Source organism: Diadema antillarum, unplaced genomic scaffold, assembly GCF_040938485.1.
Source record: "Diadema antillarum isolate AM-2024a unplaced genomic scaffold, OU_Dant_1.0 scf00000022, whole genome shotgun sequence".
Lineage (NCBI taxonomy): Eukaryota > Metazoa > Echinodermata > Echinoidea > Diadematoida > Diadematidae > Diadema > Diadema antillarum.
This window is the reverse complement of record NW_027270911.1, coordinates 2,780,747-2,808,285: the sequence shown is the minus strand read 5'-3', so window position 1 is coordinate 2,808,285 and position 27,539 is coordinate 2,780,747. Positions and strand designations below refer to the sequence as shown.

Here is a 27,539-nt window from a genome sequence, read left to right as displayed (position 1 = left end):
ATTGGTTTTGGGAGGTATTTAGAAACCACTCTATGAAACGTCAAAGAGCATACAATTTTAAGGGGAATCAAAAGTTTATTTGTTGAAAATTGGTTTTGAAGTGACTGAGATATCTAAAAACAAAAGTAGAACAAAGAGATCCTAATGAAAGTTGTGGCCTGTCAATTTTATTAGGATCACTTTTTGGATATCCCAGCCATTTCAAGGCCAATTTTCATCAGATAAATGTTGAATCCTTCTTGAAATTACATGCTCTTTCATATTTCATAAGAGGTTTCTCATCATCTCACCGAAAAATGTTATAAACCTGAATCCTCACTTCAACCAGTACTGTACATTCCTGTTAGAGTACAGCGGATCATAAGACAATTTAGTCTACAGTGAAGGCGACCAGCAAATGTTAACTTTGTTTTTGCTGTATGACAGATACGCTACTCATAATCGTATTTCTCACTTTTTCATTTCCAAAATTCCTACCAACTCCAAGAAAAGATAACATTGGTGCTGTCTTATTAAAGACAGGGGGATGTGCTGTAATGATACATCCCTCAGTGCAATCATGCAACGTAAATTCGATATATCGCCAGCCCCTGCACAAGAACCCAGTTGCAACTCCCCATGGCAAGTGTGTAATAGTGCCTCATGTCATGGCTAGTTTACACTTGTATTTTCATGCCTGAGCTGGAATTAGGTTAACTTTGAGTGAATTTAAAAGCTTGGCAAGTTAAGCTAAGTTTTTGGACACATAGAGGGTTCTCTCCTGCATTCACATATGATTCTCTTGAGTATTCTGTTTTATGCTTTGCCAAGTCTTAAAGGCGTAATTTACCATTTGCAGATGAAACAAAAACCCGCATTAGTGCTTTAAAATAGTTCTAAAATGTGAGTTAGGCATAGAAACAACCACTGTAAAAAATTTAATTTGTAAAATCCCTGTTAAGTATTGTTAAATAAAAAAAATGTGAACAATAATTATAATAAAAATGTTTCCAGACTAAACCGTCTACAGTAACGATTTATTGAGAAAAATGCAGATATATCCTTATATTTTAGGCTTTACCGCAAAAATTTTATATAATAGGATGTTTATGGTACAACAAACCTACACATATGCATTAAATGTCATATCTTGAGAATTTTTAAAATCACTGTTCCCAAAGGTAAACAGGACCTTTAAAGGGATGGTATAGTATTGGTTGAGATTATGATTGAGCTTTCAACTTTTTACAAGATACTAAAAAACCACTTATGAAATGTTACAAAGCATACAATTCTAAGAGGATTTGATGAAAATCAGTTTTGAAATGGCCGAGATATAAATCCAAAAACAAAAGTAGAACAAAGCGATCCTAACAGAAGATGGGTCCCACCTTTCATTAGGATCCCTTTGTTTTGGATATCTCAACCACTTCAAAACCAGTTTTCATCAAGTAAACTTTGCATCCTTAGAACTGCATGCTCTTTCATATTTCATAAGAGGTTTTTTATAATCTCACAAAAAAGTTGGAAACCTGAAGCCCATCTCAACCAAAGCCATGTCATCCCTTTAAGCAAGGTATGTCTCTGTTTTGTAAGAACTGAAGCTTGTCTTGCACTCTTCAAGAATTTGTTTCCTTTTGTGATATGTAACAAGCAATTATGGCTGAGCATTTCTGTTTAATTATTTCTTTGTCTTTCGTGTAGTTATGCTGTCTGTGCAACTGCATTGATGACACGGTACTTGCACATACTGATGATATATTTTTTTAACTATAAAAATTCACAAGAAAACACACAAGAGAAAGACCATGCATATCTTTGTGGCTTGTCCTCAGAAAATGTAGATCAGTAGATCAACAGACTTTCATTTTGCAACATTGTGGATATTACCGGGTTTTTTTTTTTGCAGGTCTACATCCAGTATGCTAATGCCTCTCTTGCCGACCCAGACGTAACCATAGCGATGGCTGCCAGGCAACTTATTGAGTGGAACGCCCAGATCGAAGAGCTCTCCTCCGCCAGCACCGCCTTGCCATTTCTTCTCAACCCACAACCTGGTAGGTATTGTGATGTAGATTGCCGATGTTGCTGCAATGTTGCTGCAATGTTGCTGGTGACTTATGTGGGGGAGGGGGAGGTGAAGGGGTTTAGTGGGAGGGGTGGACAATGATAAAGGGAGTGATTTGATAGAAAAGACCGCAATGATGATGATGACGATGATGACGATGATAATGATGATGATGATGATGATGATGATGATGATGATGACATTAGTCATGATTGACAAAGTGCAGATATGATTAGGATGATACTTACTACAATTAACATTTCTATGTTGCTGGTGATGGAGGAGGGTGTGAGGGAGGGGAGGAGAGAGATTGGGATTAGACAGAAAGTAATGATGACTGCAGAGATGATGGTTGATGAACTTAATGGCTATTATGATGTCTGTAATGATAGTGGGGATATTATGAAGATAGACCTACAATTGTATAGGGAGGACGAGGATGATTAGATGATGAACTTGTGGATGAAGTTGCTGATATCAGTGATATTGATTCTGCTCGTGTTAGGATAAATGCTCATGAAGGAATATGTATTGTTTGATGTAAATATATGGGGTTTTTTGAGTGTCAATGGCATAGTGATGATAAGTAGGGTAAATTGTGATTGTGAGCGTTATGGTGATAAGTATACCAGTCGTGGTTGTCAAGCGAAGGCGGTGATGTGGCTCAATAGTTTTCTCATCTGCCTCAAGATCAGTCGACCTGGGTTTGATTGACAAGTCTAGCTGAGCAATGTTGTGAGTAATTGTGTCATCCTCTCTAATAAGAGGCAAAAACACTCTGTTCCTCTGATGGGACATTAAATGCAGGTCCCATGTGTGAGGGAGGCACTACTCGTGCAGGTAAGAGATCCTGCTTCGTGTATTCATCGCAAAGAGCAGGGTGGTTCGCCCGGTGAAGTGGTCACTCAATATCACGTGCCTGCACCAGAAAATGGGCAAATGATGCCGACCCCTCGATGCCCCAGATGACTAGAAACGGTATCAGCAGATGGTGTCAATTCTGGCACATTGTGTTCTGTACAAAGAAATGAACTGAAGAATTTGATATTTGTCAAGCAAGAAGCGATAAAAAAAGGTAGTAATGAACATGTTGTCAGCGGTGGTGGCTTGATGATTTCATTGGTGATGATAGTTACAGCATTGTGATGACGGTGTTGGCTGTTGCCTTGGCAATGAGCATTGTAGTGATGATGGTGTAGCATTAGTATTTAGATGCCATTAGGAATAATGATTTTTGCAGTTGGGGTCATGACAATTGCATCTGATCAGTGATTTGCATTGATATTTGTGGCAAATGCTTTCAAAGGTGAGTTATTGGTGGTGATACAGTTACTGATGATATGGTCATTTTGCTTGCAGTTCCCTTTAGTTACTTTGGGTGGGGGTTGAGAGGGGCGGGAGTTTTGTAGAAGACAAGCTAAAGGAAAAGGACTGCACATAGAAGAGGGGAAATTGTAGCTGTTTATACAGGAAGTTTCCCTGAATGTATATGTGGATTCAGTGAATGCAAAGCGATTGATGAAACAACTCGGTGAAAATAAAATTATTGAAAAAAGAAAGAAAAAAGATAGGCTGTTTGGAAATATCAAATGTTGTAATTAGTTCCATGTGTAACCCTCTCCAGATTAGAACCCTAAGTAATTTGTGATGCCACAGTAGTAGAACAATATAACAAAGGTATAACATAAATTGCACCAAAATTAAATTTTCTTAGATATTTAGCACTTGACCTCACTCCCCCAGAGGGCATTGTGAATGGTATTTGCCATGTCATACAATTTGGGTCTCCATGGCAGGTCAAGGGAATGTGTACAAGTTGTACTTCAGATATTAAAAATGTAGAGATTTGTGAAAACTACATACTACTATGACATCACAAATTGTTATAGATTTTCCAACCAGAGAGGGCAGCAGATAGAATTAACCAAGTCTTTTTATTGCTTTAAAAATATTACAACATTGATATTCCTGAGATATTCCTCACTGAGTGTTGAACAAATCTTCAACTGAGTCCACATCACATATGCTTAATAGGGAACTTTTGTACTTGTCCTCTGTCTCCTAAGAAAAAAAAAAACACCATTCCTTTAATCCTTCCTTGCACGACGCAAATTGCTCATGCACTGGAACTGCCTGTAATATGGACGACTCCTTAGGGGGAATCTTAATATCCTTAACATGCCATGTCTTGAAATAACAAATATTAACTCAGACACCCATGCAGTGTCAAAAGCCCCTTGAGTACAATTGACATGCACAGTGTGCTCAGGCTCAGTGTAAAGAAGATATTTTCTTCTTTCAAGTGTTGAATAAGTCATACCAGTGAGGTCCTTGACAGACCAGAATAAGTTTAGTGCATCTTTTACTCCTTATCGCCTACATCTCTCTTTCTCTCACAATCTCTTTCTCTTTCTCTCCTCGTCTCTCTTCGTACCCTGTATGATATCTTTTGTCCTTCTGTGAACCAAGTCAGCTGTGCTCTCTATATATGTAAAAAAAAAATACTGTATACGCCATATATTTCGCGAGTCTAAATTTTCGCGAATCAGGAATTCCCAACAATTTCGCGAGTGGTTAAATTCGAGATCGTGGAGTCCTGTACTTAACGGAGAAGTGTATACGCGTACGTCACATTCACATCAGGATCAGAGTCAATATTTTCGCGTGTCTTTAATTTCGCGAATAGCACCCGACTCACGAAATTCGCGAAAATAAAAACCTCGCGAAATATTCGGCGTATACAGTATAGACACAATTTTCGTGTACGTTTCACTTTTGCGAGTCTTGGTTCCTTATGAAATTTTGTGAAAGTTGCTGGTTTTACAGTACTATGCAATATTCATTTCCCCTTGTGATAAATGTATGTTGTTTTTAAGTGTTGTTTTGAGTGATAACTGATTCTAGTTGAATACTTGGTAGAGAGAATACAAAGAAAACAGTGAAATTTCCCCCAGTTTAGACACAAAACAAAAAGCTGGCGTATAATTTAGAAAATTTTTCTGATGTAGCAGTCGCACCCACATATCGTCGGCTGAGAACCAGAAAGGCGTTACCACAATTTTGGGGGGTATTGAGTTATAGGTATCATATTGTAGAGCTAGATCTCCTCTACAGGATGGTGTCAATTTTAACTCATTTTCATTTTCAGTAATTTATTGAAATATAAAACCACATGCAGCTGGGTGCTTTTTACCCTACATTTGAAACATTTTTATGAATCTACCCACTTTTGATCATACTTTGTTATTTCATGAAAATTGATTGTTTTGTTTTTATTTTACGCTAAAATCTTAGAATCCAATTGCACCCTTCTGGTTCTCAGCTGTTAATATGCAAATTAGACAAGACAGTGGTGTTAATACAAATGATGCACGGGTGAGAGGGTGTTAGTCTCTGTTTCTCTGTCTGTCTGTCTGTCTGTCTGTCTGTCTGTCTGTCTGTCTGTCTTTGACTGCCTATGTCTCATAATTTAAGACTCCCATGCCCTCTTTGCAATCTCTGTTCTCCGCCCGCTTTTTTCTTGTTCCAGGAGTGTGCAATATTCATCTCTGTTATTCATGTGATTAACCACTTTTCTTCTCAGCACCCTTAGCAGTGCTTTGTGTTCAATCATTAATGAAAAGTCATGTTAACCCGGGGTACCTCGGGCATACCGGACCTGGGTAATGCAACAGCGCTCTTGTGAAGTTTGTGAAATGTGCCCCGATGGAACACGTAGGATATTTTGCAATTTCCAGCCGAGACCCCATAGATTATTCATGGCCTTGGAGTGAATTTTTCATAACCGATATTCTCCAGGAGGAACACTTTAAGTCAGGTTAGGTGCTCTCTGCACCCACTTCATGAGATAATCGGGTACAAGTAGAATAGTGAGCTGTTAATATGACTTGGTCTTGCATCAATTAATGTTGCTGCTTGAACAGTATCCCCCGGGTCCATTGATTCCTGCTCAAGTTCCAAGTAGGTTCAGTGATCTTATAACCCCAACCTGGCATGTCGAGAGTGGAAGGGTCGGTGTTAGATTAACAATTCAACAAGAAAAGAAAAAAATATACATATATAAAAGTGCAGAAAAGCTGCCTCTGGCAGATCCTGTTATGTGCAACTGGTTTCCTCGGAATCTTTTTTTTTTTGGGGGGGGGGGGTTCTTTTGTTTCATTTTGTTCATATAGCGTGGGAACATGTGTATTAGATACGATCTCTCATATTAAAACCATTTAGTATCAAATTCATAGTTTATTTCTCAGCCATATTGTAATGATGTCCTTTCGCTTTACACAGATGAGTTATTCTTCATGAGATCAATAATGTTAATATTGAAAAAGAGATATTAAGGAAGAGTATATGTCATTCATTAAAATTGCTGTGACAAATTGGAGAAAAAAGAAAATCTGTGAGGAAATTTGCCTTAAATTTGTCTGCAAATAGCACATTTTTAGATTTTGAGGTGTGAATTTTCTTCAATTTGTCTCCCTCTACAAATGAAATTTGTAAGATCGCAACTGCTGATCTATGATTTAACAAACATGTCAGAAAAAGACACCATGGGACTCAAACCTGTCAGCTACTGCTCGAGTCTCGTTATTCCTTTCCCCCGACATATTAGATCAGCAGTTATGATCTTTTAAATTTCATATGTAGAGGGAGACAAACTGGAGAAAATTTACATCTCAACCTTCACTCTTCTGCTTGACATTCTCTTGCTTTTTATACCCCCGCCAAACGAAGTTTGAAGGGGGTATATAGGAATCAGCGGACGGTCGGGCGGTCGGTCGGGCGGTCGGTCGGGCGGTCGGTCGGGCGGTCGGGCGGTCGGTCCGTTGCAAATCTTGCGTCGCGAACTACTTCCTCAGTTTTCAACCGATTCCCATAAAACTTGGCACAGATGTGTGCCTTGGGTTGTAGATGTGCAAGACGTATTTTTTGACAGTACCCAAAAGTACGATGCCATGGTAACGGCATATTATGGGCAAAAATGGGTACAAATCTTGCGTTGCGAACTCCTCCCACAGTTTTTGATCAATTTTTATGAAATATTAGGTACAGATGTTCATCTGAATATGTTAATGTGCAAGACACATATTTCCGCAGTGGCAAAAAGTGCGTTGCCATGGTAACGGCATGTTATTGGTAAAATATAGGGCAAAATGCTTCATGGCAAAACTGCTTCATCAGTGTTCTTCCAAATCTCATGGAATTCATATTGAATGTTTGTCTTAGGATATAGGTCAGCATGACACATTTCTTGACAGTGACAAAAAGTATGTTGCCATGGTAACAGCTCACATATTATGAGCCAAAATGATGGAAAATTTTGTGTTGCAAACTACTTCCTCAGTTTTTGCCCAATTTCCATGAAACTTGGTACAGATGTGTGCCTTTGGTTGTAGATGTGCAAGACGCATTTTTTGACAGTACCCGAAAGTACGTTGCCATGGTAACGGCATATTAATGGCAGAAGATCAAGGAAAGATCTTGCGGATTTAACTACTTCCTCAGTTTTTTGACCAAAGCTTATGAAATGTGGCACACACCTTGATCTTGGTGGGAAGATGTGGAAGACATATTTTTCGGACGTGTCGGAAGCTGCGTTGCCATGGTAACGGCATATAAATGGCAGAAGATCAAGGAAAGATCTTGCGGATTGAACTACTTCCTCTGTATTCGACTGAAGCTCATGAAATGTGGCACACACATTGGTCTTGGTGGGAAGATGTGCAAGACATATTTTTTGAACGTGTCGGAAGCAGCGTTGCCATGGTAACGGCATATTAATGGCGGAAGATCAAGGAAAGATCTTGTGGATTGAACTACTTCCTCAGTTTTTGACAAAAGCTTATGAAATGTGGCACACACAATAGTCTTGGTGGGAAGATGTGCAAGACATATTTTTCGGACGTGTCGGAAGCTGCGTTGCCATGGTAACGGCATTTAAATGGCAGAAGATCAAGGAAAGATCATTCCTTGGGTAAGACTGTCGTCACGGGGCGGGGGTATTAATCACCTTAAGTGATATTTCTAGTTAGATTTTGTTTATGATTTTGTGCTTGCATTGTCAGCATGTAATATAATGAGGGTGATTGTATAATTGAAATTGAGTCAAAACAAGTGTCTCTGATGATGTTTAGGTAATATATTCTCTTCTTTCATGTTTCATATTGGATAACTATTTTGTAGTGATCATTTTGAAGTTATATGAAGAGCTTGTTCGTAAAAACCAATAAGTCCATATTTGCCAAATGGAGATATTTGCGATTAAAGGTCAAGAAAAATAAAGAGAATGATAAGATTTTTTTTTGCTTCTTTTGACCATAACTTAAAAAATGTACCTTTATATGTAGTGACCAATATATTATTTAAAAGGTATTATTTGTACTTTATGACAGAGACTGTACTTTAAAAATTTTTAAAAATGGACTTATCGTTATTTGTGAACAAACTCTTCATACATGTATATTCCCCCATTAGATATTCAAAATATTCAGTATGGCTGCAGTCATGACTCATTTAAAATAGACGGAGTGTTGTATGTTTTCGAAATATGATTCTAGAGCAGTATTCATGAAGAAAGTGAGTATACATGTATTCTTCCTAGACTGGTAAGATACAAGTAACTTTGATTTATAGTATGTATTACATCTTTTGCGTGTTTTCCAAGGCAGTTGCCACTGCGAGTTTCTCCCAATTTTGCCCATTTCCCATGGTAACTAAGTGTGTGCATGCAATCCACAGAGACACCATGAGTAATTCATGTGATTAAACTGCTGAATTATGGTAATAGCCACAATTTATGAAACTTCCTATAAGATGTCCATGCATGTGGCTTGTTCCTATGATGCCAGTCAGCAAGTGCATTCAATATTCTGTGTGTACCTTAACACCGGTAATCAATCGGATACCAAAACAAACAAACAGAAAACACCTCCATGAAAACAAAACAGGCTTCCTCAAGAAGTTTAGGAGGGTTGTTCGATTGAATGGCAGCGGATGCATCCGGGGCAAGTTTCTGCCGTAGAGATAGACACGAACGAAGAAGGTAAAATGAATGGGCCATCAATGGCCATTTGGATCAATAGGAGGCATGAATTTGAATGCATTTGTAAACCGATCTATTGTCGCAGCGAAGCTGCGTGAGTAAACAGGATACATCTATGCGTCTGTTTTTAATCTGCAGAAACCTCCTTCTGTGCAGTACTCTCAGTCTTCCTTGTAATTGCATGGAGAAAGCACTCTCTTGTGATCAAGATTAAAAAAGACACAAACAAAAAGGAAGAATTCTTGTTGAATTGGGAGCGTCCTTCTCCGCCCGGTGGAATTTAGTTACACTTTTCCTTTTAGCCGTCTGCCTGAGGGGATATCTGCATAATGATGCTCTCCTGATATGTTTTTCTTTCATGTTACACTCCCCCCTCCCCACGCTTTTGTTTTCTCAGAACTTTAGCTGTTATTGGGCGTGGCATTAATCACAATAATACCTCAGAGACACTCTGAAAAGCTTCCTTCGTTCATTTCTTACCTGGATGGTAATATGTGGCATCTAATGCATCAGACCTATTTCCTTTTAGTCCTTTGCTGAAACTTTCCTTTTCATCTATCCTTCTGCCGTTGTGGGAGTAGACAGGTTGTGTTGCAACAAAGGAATAACTTCTGTTTTTTCGGTAAATGCATCAGTACTTTTAATACCTCATCCATCACTGACATTCTATTTTATGTTGAAATTTTCGATTCTTTCTTTTCCCCACTCACTCTGATTTGATATTGTGGTGTTGTGGTTTATCAAGAGATGTGGTTGTATTAGCACTAAATTGCACTCTTTTACTCGCTGGAAAACCTCAAAGACATGCTAAGTGATGTTTTTTCTGAAAGGCACTTTCTGTATGAGATTACAAAATACCTTTTTACCTCCGCCAAGGGAGGAGGTTGTGTTTTCATTGGCATTGGTTTATTTGTTGGTTGGTTTGTCCTTGTGCAAAATAACTTGAAAAGTTGTTCACGGATTTGGATGAAACTTGCAGGAAAGGTTGAGAATGGCACAAGAAACAGATAATTGAATCTTGGCAGTGATCCAGGAATTTTTATGGATTTTATTAAGGATTTCCAATATTTTTTGGCAGGCAGGGTCAATGAACGTGGGAGTTCAAGCTGCGCATTTTTTGAGGTTTGCATACACGCACTGAAGTGCATGCTCTAGTTTCAGCTAGGGCGAGGGTGCGCCGCGCAGCTGGAAGTTGATGACATAACAAAAGACTTCTGTATTGAGAAATGGGGCAATTTTCAGCATGCATACGTATGGTTGGAAATTACTGATCTCTATGGAAGAACAAGATCAATGGTAGAAATGAGCTGCATACAGGGTCTGCGCTCTCAGAGTTCTTCTCTAGTCTATGGCATGAAAGCATCTTTGCTTTTTTTCTTATTCTTATTGGGGGAGTTACTAGCGAAGTCTCACATTTTCCACTCTTATTAATCACAAAGAGAAACAGAAGCACAGAAACGCTTGTTCATGAAATATTTGTTTCATAAGAGAAAAAAAAATGCCTTCAAGCTTTCATGTGAGACAATTTTAACTAATAATTTTTAGAAGCTTGTATATACATACTTATCATAAAGAGTTTGAATGCAGAAACAATTCAACTTGATTTTCAAAGTGTTCTTGGTCTATTAAAGTACAGAAAAAGGTATACTGTATGACTATTATGTGACCCTGCATCACAAAACCAACAAAAAGTCGCCAGACATAGATTTGTTAGTTAAGAGCAGATTCTGAAAGAGCAGTCTTTCAGCTTTAAAGTGATGTATAATTCAATTCAAATGGACTATCCTAACCTATCCTAAAATTGGAAAGAAAGTACACACTCCGGAAAAGTGTGAACCCAGAAAACTTGAGACTCTGAAGTACAGGGTCTATTCAAGTGCTTATAATCTTTACCAAGCCGTGCAAGTTGTGTGATGGATGGGACAAAAATAAAATGTAAACCACCGGAGCAACAACAATGAAGGGATTATTAGATTAAGCTGAAATTGAGCATGCTTTATTAACATGTTCTGTCTATGATTACTGCCAATTTTCAAAGCAGTAGTATCATCCTTTCTATAGTCATGAGAGTTGAAAGTGAAGAGTAGCTACAGGGTTTTTTAGAAATAAAAAGGGGACTCTGTAAGACACACCTAATTACACTATTCTACTAAAGAGTATTCAAGAAAACTGGCTAAAAACACAATTTTCTGTCTGTTATATGACCCCAAACCTTAGTTTAATGTAGAGGAAGACTTGCTCTCTCAGAAAATATGAAAAACTCCAGATTGGCTAGGTTGACCCATTCCACCTATTTTCAGTCCTCGCACAAAATCAGTGCATGTGACTTTTTGTTGGCTTTGTGGTGCATGGTCATGGATAGAGTCCCAGTCATGTGTTCTTTAATTTGTAGTGATAGGAAGAAAGCCTCTGACAACCGGACCGGTCATCATCAAATAGAGAAAAATTGAATCTTTTCAGTGATACAGCACCTGCTACATAACAACAACAACAAAATATTTTTGAAAATATTAAAATCATCACATACAGTATATTCTAATTATTTTCTTTGTTTTTTCTTCAGCAGATTCAATCTCAAATATCTTCTTCATATGTATTATATACACATATATATACTGTACGAGCTGAAATTTTCACGTACAGATATTTTCGCAAAATGCTACTTGGAGGACATTTTCGCGTGTTGTTAATTTCGCAGTTGCGAGGGTCTAACTGAACGTAGTTATTTGCGCGTTGTTATTTTCGCGTGTTGTTATTTTCGTGGTTCAAAGGCGATTCGCGAAATTCGCGAAAATAAAACCACCGCGAAAAATTTCAGCTCGTACAGTAGGTGACAATTTCAAGATTTTGTGTGGAAAGCTGGTCTGTCAACACTACCTCCTCTATGAGTAGCTAATGGACCTGACTATGGGCTCTCTGTGTCTGGGAGAGAGGCACAATACGCTCGAATTGCTCCACGATATGCATCACCTCTGCCAAGGGCAAGAGGAAGAAGGGCTGCCACGGCAACAGGTGCATGCCTCCAGCAAGGGTTGGATGGCATGGATAGTGGGGAGGGGGGTGTCTCCCCCATCTCTCTCTCAGGGGGGTGAGGGGGGAGGGGTGGGGGGTCTCTTTGCTGGGCTGACAGTGATTTTGATGTTGCCTTGCCATCCATCATTAAATGAGAAATACACTATATGACAGCGAGCGAAGGAGAGATAGAGAGAGACGGAGAGCTAGAAGTAGTGCACACGGTATCATCAAGGTTTTGCTGGTGCTTCTTTCTCTTTCTCGTTCTAGCTCGCTGTCTTTCTCTTTTTATCTCTGAAAGTAAAAGAAAAAAGAAACACTCAGAGAATTCAATTGTGACCATGCACCTCAAAACGAACATAAAGTCGCACACGCTGATTTTGCGTGAGGGCTGAAAATAAGTGAAATGGGTCAACCTAGCCGAACGTGACTTTTTCATATTTTCTGAAAGAGCGGGTCTTCTTTTACATTATGCTAAAATTTGGTATCATAAAACGGGCAGGAAAGTGTGTTTTTTTAGCACTTTATCTCGAACATTTTTGGTAGAACAGTGTGATTAGGTGTGTCTTTAGAATTCCTTTTTCATTTCTGAAAAACCTTGTCCACACTCTTCACTTTCAACTCTAATAACTTTTGAAAGGATAGTGCTACTGCTTTGAAAGTTGGCATTAATTATGGACAGAATGAGCTAATGAGGCATATTTAATTTCAGTTTAATCTGATAATCCCTTCATTGTTGTTACGCTGGTGGTTTACTTCCTGTTTTTTGTCCCATTCATCGCACAGCCAGCACGGTTTGGTAAAGATTAAGTGCTTGAGTAGACACTGTACTTCAGAGCCTCTTTTCTCAGTTCACACTTTTCCTGAGTTTGTGCTTTCTTTCCAATATTTAGATAGGTTAGGAGAGTCCATTTGATTTGAGTTATACATCATTTTAAAGCTTACAGTCTGCTCTTTCAGAATATGGTCTTAACTAAAAATTCATGTCTGGCGACTTTTTGTTTGTTTTGAGATGCAGGGTCACAATTAGTGATGAGATGAACTCATTAAATCCAAGAGGAATTTTGCTCCATACTTCCTCATCTTGTTTATATCAAATATAATGTATTCAACTCTGAATTCTACTTTCAATCTTTTACTGGAGAATAAAGAAATGGCTAATGATGGAATTGGTAAGATACATTAAATCTACGCTACTGAAAAACAGAAATGTCAAAAATTGTCCAACTTGAGACCAAAATAGTTACCTTATTCTTCTGTATTGTGTTCCTAAATAACATGGGGATAAACGTCACAACTTTCTTATTTTCTGCAAGTACACTAAACAGTTGTACCATGTGTGATCAGAGCAGTGACAGAGAAGTTCTTCTTCTAGCTTATAAAAATACTATCATGAATGATTAATATTTATAAGAATAAAACAGGAACACACAGTAACAGAATTTTTCAGCCCTGTCAGTGATTCCCATTTCCTTTTTTAGACAGTGGGTAGAAAGATAATTTAAATGTCAGTATCCTTTAAGTACTGTCATTTTGTAGAGTGTCGTGTTTGTATAGTCCTTTTTTATGAACACACTCAGGAAAAGTGTGAACTGAGAAAAGAGGCTCTGAAGTACAGTGTGTATTCAAGTGCTTAATCTTTACCAAGCCGTGCTGCCTGTGCGATGAATGGGATAAAAAACAGGAAGTAAACCACCAGAGTAACAACAATGAAGGGATTATCAAATTGAACTGAAATTAAGCATGCCTTATTACCACACTTTGTCCATAATTAACGGCAACTTTCAAAGCAGTAGCGTCATCCTTTCAAAAGTTATTAGAGTTGAAAGTGAAGAGTGTGTACAAGGTTTCTCAGAAATGAAAATTGGACTCTAAAGACACATCTAATCACAATATTCTACCAAAAATGTTTGAGATAAACTGCTAAAAAACACACTTTCCTGACTGTCTTATGATCCCAAATTTTAACATAATGTAAAAGAAGACTTGCTCTTTCAGAAAATATGAAAAAGTCAAGATCGGCTAGGTTGACCCATTTTACCTATTTTCAGTCCTCACGCAAAATCAGTGTGTGCGACTTTTTGTTCGTTTTGTGATGCACGGTCACATATGCAATGCTATAAGTTGGTAATTCTATATTCAGTATTCAAAGCTTTGCTTGACATACTTTGTATGTTCACAGAGGTTGATAGTTTTTACCTTCATCTATTTCTGTCTCTGATTGTCAGATATGCCGTGCTGTGCCCAGTACAGCGCCGACAAGCGTTGGTACCGGGCTCTGATCGTCAGTGTGGTCCGTAAAGAGATCATCATGTGTCACGTGCAGTTTGTGGACTACGGAACGGTGGAATGGCTGTCACTCAACAGGTGGGTCTGGCATTTTCACTGAACAGTTTGGAATGGCCACGATGGAAGAGGGGTGGATGAAGGGATAGTTGAAAGCTGCGAGGAGTTCTTAGATGGAGAGAATGAAGAAGTGATGAATGAGTGGTAGAAGGAATGGTTGGGAAAAAAATGTAATGAAGTTAAAGGAGAGATAGGCCTATACTGTAAACATCAATATCTTCGCGTTATTAATTTTTCACACTGAGCCGCTCAAAAACATATTTGTGGGCTCCGGACTTCGCACTGCACACTGTCAGCCCATTCAAAATGTGCAGAGAAAATTCTGAAAACAATTTTTGGGGTTTTAGAATTTGCACTACCAAAATAGTGTGAAATACGCAAAAATTGGCGTACTACAAAAATGTACATAATTACAGTATTGACAGAAGCACATAGAGTTGATAGATGACTGTTGAAAGGGTTCTGTGATGAATAACTGACAAGTGAAAGTGAGATTGAGCCTATGATAATGTTTTTGTTTTGTTTTCAATTTCTGAAAATGGCTAATATTGTCAACTAAATAAAGATTATGGAAAGAATTGAATATATATTATAGGGAGTAGAAAGCTTATTGGCATCAGTGATAGATTGATGGATGGGTGGGTGGATGATGGATTTATTGATTGATGGATGGATGGATGGATGAATGGATTGATTGATTGATTGATTGAGGGATGGTGGATTGCTGGATGGATGGATGGATGGATGGATGGATGGATGGATGGATTGATGGATTGATCGATTGATTGACAAATGAATTGATATGAAGTGATAGCAAGGCTGTTTCAACTGGTTCAGCAGCACCTTTGGAAGATTTAAGCACTGGCATGATGGCAAGACCGATTGGACTAATGTATACTGAGAATTTTATGTCAATAAACATGGAATCAACTGGAAAGCCTGTTACAATCCATTTATACTTCAAGCAAAGAAAGTGTATTGCGTTGCACATACTACATTATGTGGCCTTGTCGCCCATCAAGCTCATTACTTATTCTCACAGGTGTATTTTGTGATTGGATTCTGTCGACATATCAAGCTCTTACTGTAATTGATTTTTCTTTTGACCTTATTTCATCATCTACATCTTCTCTTTGAACATGTAACAGTTTCCCTGCCATTTTTTTACCTCCCACTCAATTTTGGTTTGTTTGCTTTTGTTTTTGTGTTTGTGTTTATGTGTGTGTGTGTATGTTTATACAAATTGTAGATGGCTGATGTTCTATTCTCTGCAGTTCTTGTAGAGTTAAAGTCGAGATACCTTCCAAAGTTTCTCCTTTGTCTTATTAATTGTGTGTAACATGTATCTGACTCATTCCCTTACCCTGGCTCTCTTTTCTTTCCCACCCTCTATTTCTTTCCTTCTTTTTGGTAGAAAATAGTTGATGGCCCCATACAGCAGGATTTCTCTCTTTTTATTTTTCTCAGATTGCATCTTCCGTTTCTCAAATGGTCTTTCTCATTTTGTAAAATATTTGTTGTTTAAAAAAAAAAGTAGGATCACCTCTTTTTAAACCATCCCATTGTTTCCAGTCAGAAAGAATTCAACACTTTGAGTCTCTGTATTGCTTCCTGCAATGATCATGATCGAGTCGATATTTCCCTGATGCTAATGGCTTTCTCTACCATTATACCCCACCCTCATTTAGTATGACAATGCATTAATCTTGGATATGTTGCTTGAGTGCAAGTGAAAAAGAAAAAGAGTATAAAACCTGATATCACCACTTATTTCTGATTTTCGGTCAAGTCCATTAGGAAGGTAGTCACGCTGCCGTCATTTATAAAATATTCAGATTTGAAACATGTGAAGAGAAATAAAATGGACGAGATGGGGAAATCGCCTGTGTCATGGCACGTACCAACCCGAAATGTCAATGACCTTCCCCTTTGTGCAAACATTTTCAATCTCTTTGAGAAACAGTTTTTAATCTGAACGTGCAATGTTTCATATTCTGCACACTCAGTGAGTATAGGACCTCTGTTTTAGAAATGTGACTGTACCGAGACCAACTGTTAAAAATGTCACTGGCTATGCATAATCTTCAGCTATTAAAAGCCAAGTGAGAGAGTGGTCACGTTCAGATACATGTATGGAAAGTTCAGCGTTGAATGCTAAAAAACAGGAGTGGAAACTGAGGAAGGAAATGGCTAGAATGTGCCTGAAAGGGACGTTGGCTTTCAAATTCCTTCATTTTTTTATTAAAAGTCTCTTTCTGTTCTGACATTTTAATGTCCGGATAAGAAATGAAGTTCAGTGCAATTTCATGCAATTTGTGAGTTGGCCCTGCGTTTAATGAATGTTAAAGCAGAATTTGTTATACATGTCCAATTTTCCAGTAGATTTTCATCCAGCACCTTGTCGCAAGTCTCAAGGCCAAACATTACATTTCAGATATGTGTGGTTTTTTATCTTTGTTAGAGATACACACTATTTAATATTATACAAATATATAATATGAGTATATAATATACAAATCTTTGATGAGTTGGATTAGCTTAGCAATGAAGATTTTTATCTGTGGGGGGAAACAGCTGTAATTCCGGAATCACTGACCAAAAGCCTGATTTCTATGACATTTTTGTGATCAAACCAACTGGTGACTTATGAGCTGATAAGATAGGGGTGAGAAATGTGACTTGTGGTGCCGAGGGGGTGAAAAAATCTATTTTTTGCAGCATGAAATTTTCATGAATTGGAGCTGACAACCTTTTTTTGAGGCATGAACATTTTGTGAACTGCTGCTGGCATTCAATGCATATAGTGTAGACAAGAACTTTCATGTACATTTTAATTTTGCGAATCTTGGCTCTCACAAAATTTGCACAATTAAAATGCACACAAAGATTTGTTTTTATTGCAATACTGTACAGTCAGAAACTTTTTGAAAATTTCGCAAGGAGCAAAGATTTGCAAAAGTAAAATGCATACAGAAGTTTTGTCTACACAATGCATTTAATGTCAGTTGCCAATTTCATGCTCTTCAATGGATCGACCGATTTCCTCAAACTTTCACTGATGTGTTGTACTAATATTGCTGCATCCTCTCAATTCCTATGATGGTGGATTTGTCCTTTAAACTGTGAAATCAGCCATTGGTGGTTGGAGTGTGCGTGGCTACAGCCTCCTGCTAAGATTCAAGCCTGTTTCTTTGGCTTCCCAGGTGGTTGGCCGGTCCATTTCCGGCGAAAGAACGGCGTTGACAATGAAAGTGTTTTGCCCTGGGAACTTTGTGGTGCCGCATTAATACTGAGTTTGGTTCACAGCTTTGGGGATTGTGATATCAAATTAATGGTTTTAAAGCATTTCTGTATATTATGTATGTGTATATATATTTGTATGTGTGTGTGTGTGTGTTTGTGTGCTTGTTTGTTGTTGTTTTTCTTGTTTTGTATATATTTGTGATTTGTTTTAAAGAGGAATTTGCTGAAATGAGATATGTTTGATGGCTGTTCATACCAAGCCCCATCTATTTTGGGTAACATGTAGACTGAATAGAATAAAAGAAATTTAAATAAAACAAACCAGTTGTACAGAACTATGTAACATTCCATGGACTAATTGCAGAGAAAGGTTCATTGAGTGCTTGTACATGTGTAAGGTGTATTAAGATACATACACTGTGTACATACATTAATGTCACCACAGTACATTTGTATGTTTATTTTAAAAGAAGGAAGTTGGGTCAACAAAGTATTGTACACAAAGACTTAATACTCAGTTTCAAATGCACTTTTATGTTGGGCTTTTGTTTTTACTTGTAAACCTTTCAACTTGCCTTACGTGACCATTTTGTCTTTTTATCATATTCTTTTGTACAGTTATGACCAAAAAAAAAAAAAAAAACTTGGGAAATTTGAGCTTTATATGATGTTGTGTCAAAGCTTTCCAAACTATGATTTCATCACAAATTTGTAATTCTATACAAGATATGTATATTGTGTTTGGGTCTTTCTCACTCTCTCTCTCTCTCTGTATATCATACAGGTCTGTAGGAATGTTTTTGTCTATATTTTCACCTGTGTGATGTCACTCCAATGCTGTATTCTCACTTCAACGACCCTACATAGCGGCTGCCGTCCTTTAATGTTGCGAGGGGTTTGTAATTTGTAACAGGACACTCTGCACGGCGTCATTAATGTGGGCGTAACTTACTCAGTGTCACCGGCAGAGAGTCTAGTCATCTTACATAATGAAATTGTCTCGAGAGACGAAATCGGCAATATCCTTGGACTGATTGCAACACACTTCTGGAATGGCAATGAAGCAAGGTGTGATTCCACCGTGAATTGCAATCTTTTCTTTTTCAACGTTTTTGTCCACAGTGGGCAGTTAATGAGTGCACATGAGTATCATAGTTTGGATTTGTTTGGTTTGACTGCCGGCCTTCGGTATGCAGATGATCGTTTCTTCTTGATTCCTATAACTCTAGAACAACACGAGACAAGAATTCTTGGAGGTGGGTTATTAAACGAAACCAAATTCAGCATACTCTTTGTGGTAATTAGGGCGGAGATCAGAAGATCAAGATCAGAACCACAATTTTGTGTGTGTGTGTGAAGTGATAATTTTCCTTTTGTATAATTGTTCTTAATCTTATGAAAAAGAACAAAAGCTCTGCATATAAAAACAGAGAATCAAAAATTTCTACTCTACCAATGCAACAATACAGTGTAAAACGAAAGAAAATGAATAATAATAAATAATTAGATGAGTAAATAAATAAATAGATCTCTCTGTGCCTTACAGAAGCTACAGCTGCATTGCTACATATTTACAAAACATATTAGATTCCCTAAGAGAGTAAAGCTAAACACAACCCAGTTGTCGATGTCCTAAGCTAATTATATGGACCATTTCTTGTAATGCAATGAGAGCTTATTCCCATTTTTGCTGTAATCTTATATTCAACTGACCTTTTGGAATTAACAAATAGTGAAGTAATAATCTTGAGGCTGAAAACAAACTTAAATCACACTCGGCCAGACCAAAAAGCCACAAGTGGCCACATGTAGTCCTGCAGGAAAAAAGAACTGTCAAGATATAATCCCTGTTGGAAAAAAAAAATGATGAAAATTCAAAAATTCCCCTTTAGGACTTCAGTTTAATTTTATATTTTCTCCCATTTTCTTATTCTACTGGTGCCCTTTTCAGGACTTAACTTTTAATTATTACTTTCTCTCTTTCCCACAGATTTCTCCCCTGCAGCAATCCTTTCTAGCATCCACTCACCCCCGCCTTTTCACTTTCTTAGCTATTGTTCCTCATTTTCTTTTCTTTCTCTTACACTATAGGGCAATTCCACGATAACACCGTGACACTTTTGAGTATAATTTCATTCATCAAATGTAAATAATAATAAAAATGTAACACTTGAGAAAAAAATGTTATTGTGTATCTATGCATATCGTCGTAAGCAGTTTTGAAAACAAAAGAAAGGAAGAAAAACTGACATGGTAAATGAGTTATGCAAGATTAATTACCACTGTAACACCGTGACGCAAAATGGACATGGGTTTTTGTGCACTTTGTTTACTGACAAAGCTCTGTGAAGTTATTGAACATTTTGATAAGTGGATGTGTTCATTGGGTGTACTAGAACTCAATGACAATAATGAAGTAAAATTTGATTAAAGAATCAATTGACAGGAAAACTATGACATAGATTTTAAATAAGTGTACCGTAACACCGTGACTGTAACGCCGTGACCTCTGAAATGTGTGTAGAAAACCTATGGAGAATCCTGTTGTCTTACTTTCAGCTCATAGTGTTTCTCCATTAGGTAGAATGAAATGATGATTCATGATGAATGTTTGACATCACAGTATAACACTTCCAGATAAAACAGAAAATTATTGAAATCATACAGATTAACAAAAACAACAAAGTAAAGAAAAACTTTGCACTGTAACGCCGTGACATGTCATATACGTTTGTACACGTTACAGTCAGGAACACTGCTCTTTCAGTAAAATATACTTTATGTTTTGAGACATAATTCACTCTATCATCATTGAAGGCTTATTAAATATTTATGAGTGAACTTTTAGTGTTTACAACTACTCTTTAAAAGTCCAATTTGTATATTTAAAGATGACGTACAAATTTGAAACTTTTATTTTAATACCTTTGGTCACAAAGCCAGGTGAACCCACTTAGCAATTTCAGTAGCGATAAAAAGAATCATTCAAGCAATTTGTGTGGTACAAAATGTACCATAATTATTATTCTTTTTCAAAGATGTACTGTAAAATGAACATGTACATAAAAATGATTACAATGCAAATTCTCATTCATACGATAAATCCTAGTGAGTGTGGCTCTTTTACTGGTGAAACTGGTAAGATTGTGCACAGCACCATGCACAGGAAAGTAGTATTCCAGTGAGATTAACTTTCGGTGGACACATCGATCTAGCTTCAGTATGCCCTAAGTAATTCTTTAGGATACCAGGGAAGCTGCAGCAGATTTCAGACTGTTTATCATGTAGGAACACATCTGAGTCTACAAAAGAAGAGTCAAACCATGTGATGAAATGGTCAATTATGATAAAAATATTAAACAAAGGGTATTAGCTCAACTGAAACTGTTGTCTTTACCGTAATTAAAAGTTCAAAACCTTCAGAAATGTTTGCTCTGGATACAAACTTTGTAGTTGTGAATCTGGTAGGTGGCACACTGTGAGTGGACTGCTTACATTTTAACCCACCATGTGCTCTGAGTGTTGATTGGCATATAAACCCCACTGCATTGTAAACACAGTTCTCAATTTTTGGCACAGAAAGGGTTAAAATTGCATGATGCTGGCAACAAGTACAAGGGATAATCTTTGTGGATATAGATTGACCCATCTGTTATGAACAATCCTTGAAAAACCTCTATCTTTTGAGTAAATGTGACAGAGAAATCAGATAGTCACTTCAACAGTTAATTATCATGTGTAATCCGGTATGTGTCCTGTGTTATTGCAATGCAAGTCACGGTGTTAAAGTCACGGTGTTACAGTTACTGTAACACCGTGACACATTTTAATCAGCTTTAATTAATAAACAAAATGAGTTACCATCATTTTAGTACTTGTATATGGTAGCTACATGTAGTCATGATTTGGGCTATCAAAATAAACCCTTTTGTGTCTGTAATTTTCAAACAATACTAAAAACATCAGTTTTTACCGTAACACCGTGACATAATTGATGATCGTATTTGCGATGTTCGCTGAAGCTTAACATATAGAAAATCTTGCACTTTGATGATTTGGTAATGATGTTCAACCCTTAAACTCTGAAAACAAAGACAAAGTTTTTACCTCCTTTTTCATTTTCTCATGCTACATTCATTTAACTTCATTATATTTTTCAGATAATTATGTCAAATTTAATTATGCTGATTTTATGCACATATTTAGCAAAGTTAATGATGTAATTTTTTAACAAGATGGTCAAATATGAAAAATTCAGTCCTTAAGCTTTCATTTGATACCAAAATGAATGAGATTTGACTATTTTGAAAATTTGATGGTCATGTCCACTTTATCGTGGAATTGCCCTATAGTCTCTTCTTCTTCAACTTAGCTCTTTCCTTCATGTTTTATTTCCTTTTCTCAAATTGATTCCATGTTTCATAGTCCGTATCACTCACCAACTTTGTTTCTCCCCCTTTGTTTCATCAAACATCTGTCATACCTCACTTCGCTCTCTCTTATCTCCATGCTTTTCCAACCTTCAACTTCTCCTTCACCCCCTCCCTTCTATTTTATATTTCTCCCCACAACGATTTTCAAACCTTTAAGCTAATTCTCACTTTCATCTTCCTCACAACTCTCTCAGTCTGTCCCCTGTTTTCCCGTCTCCACTCATGTGACTTAGAATTCCAGCTCACTGCTGCTCCTCAATTGTTACTCTCTAAAAAAATCGAGTGAAAATATTCACTCTTAAAGGAGTGAATTAAAAGAAGAGTGAATTTTGAGTGAATTTTGAGTGAAAATGTTCATTTTCACTCATTTTGGAGTGACCTCAAGGATCACTCGAAGTTTTTGGAGTGATCCCTGAGGTCGCTCTAAAACGAGTGAAAATGAACATTTTCGCTCAAAATTCACTCCAATTTCACTCTAAATTCACTCTTTTTTTGTATTCACTCTTTTTGGAGTGAATATTTTCACTCGATTTTTTTTAGAGAGTACTGTTCACCTTCCCAGCACTCTCCCCATGGTGCTACCCTCCTCAACCCTCCTCTTTGTAAGCCTCTTCTTCTGCAAGGCAATGGTGTCTGCAAGAACTATGTATGTACCCATGGTGTTCAGCAAACTCTCCTCCACATAGTCTTCGCTGTTTTTTAAACGCTATATTTATATCAAATTTCATTTTTATCATTATTCCTTTAATTCTTTTCCTGAAGGCTGTCGATAACTTTCAGACAGAGTTTATATTTTCTACAAATATCTGATGAAAAAAGAAATGATTCATCCCCATGCAGATCATCAAAATAATGTCCCTTCTAAATGTTGGTATGAAGGTGATGTTCAGTTTATCTGAGTCCAGATGAAAGCTTGGCCACTGTACTACAGTCAATTTGATGATTGGATTCAGTGTATCCATGCCCTTTGTTATTTTTCTTCCACGTACATGTAGAAGTTTTCATTGTAACGATGATCAGGCAGCAGCCATTGCTAGCATAAAACAAATTTTCAAATCAGTAGGATATCTGGGATATCTGGGATCCATATCATGAAGTCATCACATAAAAGTCTTTATATAAATCTCATTATGGCCAAAGTTGCTCATACACATAGAGAGACTTTCAAATCCATTTCAAGAAATCTCTCATGAATGTGTCTTATGAGTAAAACGTCTCTCATAAGACTCTCATAAAATGAACCTCTGATGACCTTTTCATGAAGTCATCACATACAAGTCTTAAAATAAATGTCAGAATTGCCAAAGTCGCTCATATGAAAGACTTTTTCAAATCCACCTCATGAAGTCTTTCATAAGTTTGTCTTAAATGAGCAAAAAGTCTCGTATGACTTTCATGAAATGGACCTCTGATGACGTTTCATGAAGTCATTACATGAATAAAGTCTATACATAAATCTCATTATGGCCAAAGTTGCTCATACTTAGAGCTATATAGAGAGACTTTCAAATCCATTTCATAAAGTCTCATAAGTGTGTCTTATGAGTAAAAAAGTCTCTCATAATTTTGTCTTTTGAGTAAAAAAAGTCTCTAGTAAGACTTTCATGAAACAGACCCCTGGTGAGGATTCTGGAAGTCTCTCCCGATTGCCTTGACTTCGCTCCCTTCGTGGCCAAACTCTTCTCGTCCCGTTGGTGCAGGCGAGTTTTTATATCATCCAATGCACCGTGCAATATTCTGAGCCTTTGCGCCCAAATAATCGGAGCGAGCTGAGGAGGAATGATTGGCCAGTCAGCCAGCGACATTGCCCCCTTCCTCACCCCTCCAGCCCAGTCACGAGGGATGGGATGAATTTGTAGAGAGGATATTCGTCAAGTCTGTCCCCGTCTCATTCCTCCCCCCCCCCCCCTCATCCCCACCCCTCTTCTGTCGGTTCACGGGATTGCATTCTCCCTCGAGAGCGAAAGGTAATGATGGCACGTCCTTCCCATGTCATTGACATTTAGGGAATCTGCCGGAGTCTGGGGAGCAAATGATACAGCTTTTGTGAGTGAGAATTGTCATCCAGTGCGTCTGTGGCAATTCAGCGGGCTCTTTTTCTTGGTCTTTTCTTTCTTGTGTGAAGTGGTCCTTGTTCTGCCGTGGTTGTGTCTTTTTTCATCTCTCCCCTCTGGTTAGAAAACTACCCTAGGGAGCATTTTGTGGATGGTTTGTCCGAGGCAATCATTAACTTCACATCACTACTCTTTTGTAGTCTTCAAGGAGAAAAATGGACACATGTGGACATCTACGCGGATGTGTATGCAGCCAGTGTTTGACCGAGGCAGGAATATTCAGTGACAAACTCTTCAAGTCCATCTGAAAAATTAACTGTGAAAATTTCTACATTTGACGGTTCAGAGCTCAAGCTCAATTGTACTTTGAAAGGGACTGTTGAATTTCAAAGAATTTTAATTTGCAAATGGATATCTTATCAATGCTATGCTTCCTGTAAAAAAAAAAAGAGAAGAAAAATATACAGGGGCACTACGACACCTGCATAATTTGATGTGTAGAGTGTAATTGTTATTCTTTATTGAACTGAAAGAAAATTTTATGGAGATTTAGGGGCAAGCCAGCTTGATGTTTAACCTAGTTTTCAAACGTGGCCTGTACATGAGAGTGGCAGTAGCATTTAATTACTATAAAGGACAAGTGACAGAGAAAATGTAGAGTATGGGATCCTGCCATTGTGATTCAATAAGCAGCAATCAAGGAATACACTCCCAGCTCGACCAGTATCAAGATACGGTCATGGCATTGGATGTACCCGAGTCCGATGCTGGGTAGCATCTATTTCCCCCCCCCCCCCCCCATAAGTCCTGTTCACATGACGTTCCTAATCTTAACCTGTTGAGGACGAGTCCCGAGTATACTCGGGCAAGCATCTATGAGAAATGCGTGTTCACTGTTGTAGCAAAATCAAATCGTCCTCAATGGGTTAAAGATTAGCAAGAACTTGTACACTTTGATGACTAGCTTGCAGTTTCATCCTGTGTAGATGCACTCAAACGTTAAAAATTGTAAGGAGGTCAAAGGTCGAGTGAAAATGCTTAAATAATTTCACTTCTTCCTCCATATCTCAAAAGCACATAAGTGGCTCAAGGTATCATCATGAAACTTACTACATATTTATGCATGTACTGCCTGACAGTGATTCTCTTTGGCCATGAGCTCAAAGGTCAAGTGAAATTTAGGGTCATGGGGTCAAAGGTCAAGGGTCAAAGGCCAGGCTAAAATGCAAAAAATGTTACTCTAATGGTGAAATTACACTTTTTCCTCCATACTTTGAAAATTACTCAATGCATTTAAATTCATAGAATGGCCAAACATCATGGACAAGTAAAATTCCTCAAATCCCTAAGATATAGTCATTCATCCCATTAAACCTCGTTCAAGGAAAGTGAACACTCAACACATTTGTGACAAACATGTCATGTTAGTTTTTTGCCAATTATGTGAAACTGTAGTCACACATTGTAAAGAGGTACAATAGACCTATAGGGAGAACAATGCATTATGGCAGAGCCATACCAGACGCCATAGTGACATTTTAGTTTGCTCTCTGTTGCAAAATGTACCATGACTCCTCTCAGCTACATTGTACTCCACTTCTTGGATGAAAAGAGTAAATTACAATGTAATTTGCCAATAAAACTTCACAGTAAAAGTTGCTTCATTGCTAAGATCTCAATTTATGGTTACAGTCAGTTTCATCTCTGCAGTAAACATACAATAAACACTACGCTGCCTCTGTTATTTGTCAGTTTGCTTTCACTTTAAAAAACAGAACAAAAACAAAGTACAGAATCAGTGAGGTTCCTTAAAGGGATGGTACAGTATCGGTGAAGATGAGAATTGGGCTTTTAACTTTTTGCGAGATACCAAGAAAACACTTATGATATAGTACAGAACATACCATTTTAAGAGGAATTCAAAGTTTATTTGATGAAAATCGGGTTTGGAATGACTGAAACATCCAAAAACAAAGTAAAACAAAGCGATCGCAATAAAGTGTGGGTCCCACACTTTATTAGAATCGCTCTTTTTTGGATATCTCAGCTATTTCAAAACCAATTTTCATCAAATAAAGGTTGAATTCCTCATAGAATTACATGCTCTTTCATATTTCATAAGAGGTTTCTCATTATCTCACCCCAAAATGTTAGAAACCTGAAATTAGGTCTCAACCAAAACTGTACGATCCCTTTAAGCATGTTACTGCCAGTACTCAAACTGATTTCTTCCTGTCTGCACTTCTTGGAAATGGAACAGAAGCATTGGCAGGACAGGTTGACATTTCAGACTCTTTCTGTCAGCTGCCATTTATGGTGGCACCAAGGCAGCGATATGAAAGATTGAGATTAATTGGGGGCGCAGACGGAAAGGGAAGTGACCGAAATCAAAGCATTATTTAAAGATGAGTGTGTGGGGTTTTGTGTGTGTGTGTGTGTGTGTGTATTTGTGATTTTTTGTGTGTGAAGGGGAGATGAAAAAAGCTCTCTTTGGTATTATTAACACAGTTATATCAGATTTAGATGGGGCAAAATGATTAGTGAAGAGTGCTTGGGTAATTCTGATAGCGTTTCTTTGAAATATTCTATTCATTTGTGTAAGTGTGCCTGATTGATAACCACTCGTCACTAGCACCGGTCATCTTGGGTCAGCCACAGTGGTCTAGCTGCAGTCATGACTGTGACATCACAGAATGTGTAGAATACAGCTGACCTCATGCAGGTGAAATCTGTGTCGATCAAAGGTGCTGCATGCGGGCGTTTGATTTGGATGTTTAATTTTTGGACTGCGTCCTTCGACTTATGTTCTATGATTCTGATTCTTGGCAGGACATGACTGTAGCTGCGGTCACACTGACAAAAGATTGCAACGTCTTTGTGAAGTTTGCTTTGTCCATCCACACTTAAAGCCAAACTGCTCAATGTTTAAATTCTGGGAGTTTAGGTCACTGTATGTACGTGTAGACACACACACGAAAAAAAGAAGAAGAATGAGCGTGTCTTCTGACTGCTGGTGATTGTGATGTAACAATGCACATCTGTACTTCACAGTGATCGCATGCTTCGTGCATTGGAGGCACAGCCTGCAAACAGATGATGGACTTGCCACCTGACAAACTTCGCAAATTTTCAGCTGCTACCAAATTCACACTGCCCAAAGATTGAGAAGGTTGGCGGGAGTCGGAGGAAATTACCTAGTTTGAGTGGGAAGTTTCAAAAGAAGTTTGTGGTCATGCTGGCAAAACTTCAAGATCTTAAAGATCGCGATCTTTTGCCAGACTGAGTGTGACTGTTGCTGTTGAGAAGTGATTTGATGAAGGATAGGATGAGCCCTGAGTTTTGACACTGTCTGGTATGCATGGAGTGAA

The 27,539-nt window shown here is 37.8% G+C and overlaps 1 protein-coding gene across 1 annotated transcript in view; it reads left to right on the top strand.

The window, feature by feature from the left end:
* Window positions 1–27,539, top strand: part of LOC139731111 (RING finger protein 17-like) — a gene marked incomplete at its 3' end in the record, with an annotated part of 147,578 nt that overhangs the window by 80,936 nt on the left and 39,103 nt on the right. Inside the window, 2 exon segments of the mRNA XM_071641995.1 lie at window positions 1,889–2,036; window positions 14,324–14,462. Coding sequence (XP_071498096.1) covers window positions 1,889–2,036; window positions 14,324–14,462 — 287 coding nt within the window.